This window comes from Octopus sinensis, linkage group LG25 (assembly GCF_006345805.1).
Source record: "Octopus sinensis linkage group LG25, ASM634580v1, whole genome shotgun sequence".
Taxonomy (NCBI): Eukaryota; Metazoa; Mollusca; class Cephalopoda; order Octopoda; family Octopodidae; genus Octopus; species Octopus sinensis.
The window spans coordinates 18,502,008-18,509,217 of record NC_043021.1 but is presented as its reverse complement, the minus strand read 5'-3'; the positions used below and the strand labels follow the sequence as shown (position 1 = coordinate 18,509,217).

Here is a 7,210-nt window from a genome sequence, read left to right as displayed (position 1 = left end):
TTTAATGTTTCAGTGAGAAAGAACAACAGCTACATACTCCTTGGGAGTTGGTTCAATTCCCAGTAGGAGAGTTTGTCCAGAATTCTGAGATTTTAAAGGGGTGACCTGAGATGAGAAGTGATATATGGGATGTGGGGGTCTTCAGTCCCAGAAGATATATATATATATATATGTGTGAGTACATATGAGTGTGTGTATGCTTGTAGGTATGCAGGTGTACATGTACATATACATGGATTCATGTATGCATGCATGCTTGTATATAGGCATGTCTCTATACACACATGTATGCATTTATATACATGTGTGCATATATATATAAAAGGTAACTTAAGGTAGCAATGTGGTGAACTATTGTATATATATATATACATACATATATATATATATATATACATACATACATATATATATACATATATACATACATATATATATACATATATACATACATATATACATATATACATACATATATATATACATACATACATATATATATACATATATATATATATATACATACATATATATATATATATATATATATCTACATACATATATATATAAAGATATACATCCGTGCTAGTGGAGTGCTAAGAGTACCATCCGAGCGTGATTGTTGCCAGAGCAACAAAGTAACTTCCGTGCCGGTGGCACGCAAAAAGTACCATTCGAGCATGAGCGTTACCTGCATTGCTTTACTGGCACTTGTGCTGGAGGCACGTGAAAAAACATCCGAGCGAGGTCGTTGCCAGTGCCGCTGGACTGGCTCCTGTGCAAGTGGCACATAAAAAGTACCATTTGAGCATGGCCATTGCCAGTACCGCCCGACTGGACCCCGTGCCGGTGCCATGTAAAAAGCACCCACTACACTCTCGGAGTGGTTGGCGTTAGGAAGGGCATCCAGCTGTAGAAACTCTGCCAGATCAAGATTGGAGCCTGGTGCAGCCATTTGGTTCGCCAGCCCACAGTCATTCGTCCAACCCATGCTAGTATGGAAAGCGGACATGAAACGATGATGATGATGATGATATATATCCATCCATACATATATATATATATATATATGCATATATATATACATACATAAATATATATATATATATATATATAGACATATATATACATACATAAACATATATATATATAGACATATATATACATACATAAACATATATATATATAGACATATATATACATACATAAACATATATATATATATATATATATATATATATATATATATACACCACACATACATGCACACATATAGATAGATAGATAATCATTTAACCTAATTTGAGGCTTCCTTTTATTGCTCCAGCAAATTTCTTGTTTATTTCTCTCTCACAACATAAACTCTTAACACCCATCTTGAATGCTTTCGGTTCTCTCTTCCAGGAATCCAAGCACAGTCAACCATGACTCACAAGATGGATATCGGTAATATTCAGTCTGTAACATCTGGAAATCAATGGAAATTGGCTTTTCTTCTTGCAACATTTTTATTTCCCATAAAAGCTGGTGGGTCCAAGCCTGCAGCATTTGTCCTTCCTACCCCCTGCCCCCCTCCCCCGGGCATCTCCAGCACAGACGTGGCTTTTGTTTGTTAATAATTCCAGTATGAGTTGTGCCAAAGCTGATAATCACTGACTTGCCAATTCTAATGATTGTCTTTGATAATTTCAATGATTAAAATGGTCGTGGTGGTGGAAGTGGAGGTGGTGGTGGTTTCCAACACAGGAAGGAGGTGGGGGGGGACTGGGAGATGGGGAATGTCGGCGCAATTTTGCATTATAGGTGCCTGGAGTCATGAAGGCGGTATATACAGATTTGATGTGATTGCACTGTCTGTCTGTGTCTATATACATGTATACAATATATATATATATATATATATATATATATATGTATATATATATGTATATATGATGTTCACACACACATGCACAAACATACATACATAGATACATATAAATATTTATTCTTTTTCCTGGTTTCAGCCATTTGATTGCGGCCATGCTGGAGCATTGCCTTAAAGGGTTTTAGTGGAACAAATTAACCCCAAACCTATTCTTTGTAAGTATGGTACTTATTCTATCGGTCTCTTTTGCTGAAATGCTAAGTTACACCGACATAAATACGCCAACATCGGATGTCAAGCAATGGTGGGGGACAAACACAGACACAAAGACATATCTTTATATATAAAAGTGAGGTTGTGTGCTGTCTGTCTCCTACGATTTAGATTCCTAACTACTCCCACATTTTGCGGTGCAGTTTAACCAAAACCGGGTATCTTATAGTCGTGATTCATATCGAGCCCTTCTGCATATTAGCGCGCGTCTACGATGAGTCTCCGATTTAAAAAAAAATTTACCATCATTTTTTTCCATTTTAATGCATTTTTTCGCTATTATATAAGGGAAGTAACTCTCTAAAAATGTCTACGATGAGTCAACGATTTAAAAAAAAAATTACCATAATTTTTTTTCCATTTTTAATGCATCTTTTTGCTATTTTTTGGCTATAACTCTCTAAAAATGCTTATATAGTTATTTCCCTTACAAACCCGAGCAACGAACAAAATAATAAACAAAACATATGTATATATACATGCATATATAGGTACAGGACACCAAAAAAACGTCGGAAACAATGAGAACCGAAAACATAAAAACAGAACCATGGAAACAGACCCCTTTTTAAACAACGAAAAAACAGGGTCCAAGACATACGACAGAAGGAAAATTCCCCTTCTTCAGCCGCCTCCGTTTCGTCTACTCCGCGTTTCGAAGGTAAAGGCGAGACACGACTTCGATGAAACGGTCCTTCCTGCAAATAATTTGAGATTTTTTGCGGAGGGGTAAAAGTGGTAACAAAAATAGGACAGTAAAAATACAAATAAAAATAAAAACAGTAAACGACAGGACAAGTAGAACAACATATACATACAGAAACACAATGGGCTTCTTTCAGTTTCTGTCTACCAAGTCCACTCACAAGGCTTTGGTCGGCCTGAGGCTATAATAGAAGATACTTGCCTAAGGTACCATGCAGTGAGTCTGAACCAGGAACCATGTGGTTGGGAAGCAGGCTTCTTATCACACAGCCACTTATACATCCATGGTCCAAAAATACGAAAAAACACCAAGACACAGTGAAGGAACAAAAACAGGGTGAATTAGTTTGATGCTGAAGAAAAATAAAAGCCTTTAATGTTTTGAGCCTATGCTCCTCTACAGGATGGATTGGTTAGGAGAGAAAAAAAAAAGAGTCTGATTTAAATGATCAAAGCATTTATCACAGTATCAACCAGACTATCGGCTGTTGTTATACATCACTGGTCACAATATGCTTCACATTGTTTTAGCTTTCAAACAATGCCATTCTGCTGGCTAAGTGAGTAGGTCTATATATATATATATATATGTGTGTGAGCATGGCTGTGTGGTTAGGGAGCTTGCTTCCTAACTACATGGTTTCGGGTTCAGTCCCACTGCATGGCACTTTGGGCAGGTGTCTTCCGCTATAGCCCCGAGCTGACCGAAGCTTTGGGATTGAATTCGGTAGGTGGAAGTTACTGCCGTGTGTGTATGTGTGCGTGTAGGTGCTCAGTGCCTCTCCGAAAGAGAGAGAGGGATATATATATATATATACACACACACACACACATATATATATATGTTTATATATGAAGAAAATGAGAGAGAACAAGGATTTGGGGGGATTTTGGGAGCAGCAATGTATCTTCCTCAGAATGGCACTGCGTTGTCTATGATGGTTAAAATAACTAATGAATTTGGTTTCAAAGGAAAGATCTAGAAATATAAATTTATACGTGGTTGTAAAAATATAGATATTATGCTACTTCATGAGTAATTAAAAAAATATTCTCATCCTAGGTTTTTCTTGTTTTTTTTTAAATTTTTTGTTTTATTTCTTAGTCTGAAAAGGGGGCATGCCCTAGTGTTTAGGGTGTTCGGCTCTTGATCATAAAGTTATGGGTTTCAATTCTACACCTTGAGCAAGGTACTCCACTTCACACCGCTTCACTCCTCTCAGCAGCTCTTTCTTCTTTCGGTTGTCACATCATGAACGTTCTGCAGGATCAAGGGTGGAATGAGGGTGGGCTGAGACGGTGCCTATGTCTAGCTCACAAACACACAAGCTCCTGAAACAATTAACAAAAGCATGGTGCTTGATACCAAATCATACTCACTTATGGCTGACAGACAGAGTTTGTTTCTTTTAATTTTTTACCCCTTTTAGTGTGTAAATCTATGATAATTTTCTGTCACATCTTGAGGGCAATGTGTGTGTGGGGTAGACAGAAAAGAAGGGGCCATGATTTGTGGATTATTACAGTATTTAACTGCAGATTAAGACAAGTTATTATCAGAACCTTAGAGATTTGGCTTGAATACTTACAACGGAGTTGGACTTCCTTAAGGGGTATCTAAGGGTCCACAAAGAAGTCAGGTTAAACTGGAAGATGAATTAATCGCACAAGAACAAATATAATCCGTCTGATGGGCTTTTGTAAAGGTTTTTGTTTTTGGTCAACTTGACCCGTGGTGCAAAACACTAGCCGTGGTGCAGGAGAGCAGGATTGAACCAAGAAAACTATGAAGCTGTAAAGTAAATTTTCTAACTACACATTGTTTGCAACAATGAGAACCTTAAAAGCAATGAGCGACCCTAGCTCATAGCAACTGCTAAATGTTTATTGTCTGAGTAGAAGTGGGATATGTGAGTGGAGGTGAGATATTCGAGTAGAGGTTGGTTGTGTGAGTAGAGGTTGGTTGTGTGAGTAGAGGTTGGATGTGTGAATAGTGGTGAGGTGTTTGAGTGGAGGTGAGGTATCTGAGTGGAGGTGAGATGTTGTGTATAGACCTGAAATGTCTGCGTGGATAAGGTCCAAATCTGCACACCTAGAGGTCCTGGGATCAAAACTGCTGTTGGTGTTCTGTTGTGCTCGCAGACACAACACTTTATTCAACAAACAATGCCTCAGTCCACCTGGCTGTCAATGGTAGAATATGGATCCCCATAATAAATGAGTATGTTGCCTTTAATAATAACCAGGCATCCTGTCAAAAGGTTTTTTGTAGCTAAATACCAGCCCTTAAACAGGGGACAAGAATTGGCCCTTAAAAATGGCAGTTAAGCACCATCTCTTAAAATCTGGACATAAACATTGGCTCTTGAAATTCAGATTTATGTTCCAGGCCTTAAACAAGACACAAAGTGATTGGAGGGTATTTACATTTTTACATTATTATATTGTTTCCCATAGTTTAACAGGACACACTTTAAAAACATACATATACATTCATTCTCTCTCCCTCTGTATATACATGCATATATATATATATATATTACATATACATATAAATATATATATATACATATACATATATATATACATATACATATATAACATATACATATATATATACATATACATATAAATATATATATATATATATATATATTATATATATATACATATAAATATATATATACATATACATATAAATATATATATACATATACATATAAATATATATATACATATACATATAAATATATATATACATATACATATAAATATATATTATATATATATATATAATATATATATATATAATATATATATACATATATATATATATATACATATACATATAAATATATATATATATATATATATATATATATAATATATATATATATTATTTTGCTTATGCATAGTGATATAATAACCTGGTGTTAGAACTCAATATAAATATGCTTCAGAGAAAAAAATGTTAGTCAAATACAGAACAGTGATAGGAAATGAAATAAATGACAAAGGAATAAAAAAAGTGATGTAAGGAACTTCATTAGCTCCCAGCCGTTTCTGCTATAAGATGCAATGCATTCATAGTTGAATGCTTGTGTATCACCTTACAGCTTCATCAGAGCATCGAACATGAAATGCAATTTTATTTGAGTAAACATTTATGCTTATATACAAATGTAAATGTTATCCCAAGAAAAATGCCACTTCCGGTTTGAAGGTCTGATGTAACTGGTCAAAACAGTAGCCATGGTTTTGCACCGTCTATTGCACTTAGCAATGTTGACAATTCTTCAGACATGCTTGGTGGAGGTGCATGCCCTCCTTTAATGTTATATGCATATATATATATATATATATGAAGGTGGGAGATTTAGGAATGGTAGTTTAAGGGTATGATGGAATTAAGTATGAGGATTATAAAATGAAAGAGAGAGAGAGTGTGGTGGTGAGGGGGGGGGTTAAGAAAATAACATTTGGGTGGGGAATGAGTGGCAGTGTTGTCAAGGAATTTTTAAAAAAAACTAGTCTGTTGTTATGGTAACATGGTCAGGATTGCAAGACAGATGGAGAGTGTATGGCCCACCCCCATCTCGTGTATTCGCATGTACACATCCGTCCATCCATCAGTATGTGTATATATATTATATATATATATATATATATATAAGTACAATCTGTGTACATACTGACATACACACTGTGTCAAACCAGAGAGATCAGTCACGCTATTTCAGTAGAGAAGGAGGAGGAAGAGGTGAGATCATGAGAGAGAGAGAGAGAGAGAGAGAAAGGAGGGGGGGAGTTGGCGTTGAAGGAGACTCTCACTCCTTCCTTTTCTTCTCCTTCCTCACACCAACGACAAAGGACCAATGTTCTGTGAGAAAGTCAGGATGACATCAAAGAGATGAGACGACAGACTCAGTTAGCACCAAGGAGAATAGACTGAACTGAACTCCACAACATCACACGTGGTTTTTGGTCTTCAGTGGTTGATCTGTGAAAGACAGAGAAAAGATAATTAAAAATAAGTTTGTGTGTATGTGCATATGTGTGTGTGTGTGTGTGAGTATGTGTGTATACACACACATATGTGTGTAAGCCATTTGTCTATTTAGATTAAACCTTTAGCATTCAAACTGATCATATCCGGCCAAAATATTTAACTTGTTTTATACTGACACTGACCAGATCTGGCCTCTCACACCTACCCTACAATGTCATTCTATAACTAAACAATCACATCACTGAAATCTCTAAACTATAAGATAATGCATGATTAATTCAAGAGAATGTTAATAAACAAACATCACATTTAACAGAATAATTTGAATACTAAAAAGTTAATTTCACCAATACAAA

At 35.8% G+C, this 7,210-nt stretch overlaps 1 protein-coding gene across 1 annotated transcript in view; it reads right to left on the bottom strand.

The window, feature by feature from the left end:
* Positions 1 to 5,867: 5,867 nt before the first annotated feature.
* LOC115224362 (inositol polyphosphate 5-phosphatase K) overlaps positions 5,868 to 7,210 on the bottom strand; it is a 113,029-nt gene continuing 111,686 nt past the window's right edge. The window contains exon 13 of the mRNA XM_029795239.2: positions 5,868 to 6,845. Coding sequence (XP_029651099.1) covers positions 6,834 to 6,845 — 12 coding nt within the window. The 3' untranslated portion in view covers positions 5,868 to 6,833. The remainder of the gene's footprint in view (positions 6,846 to 7,210) is intronic.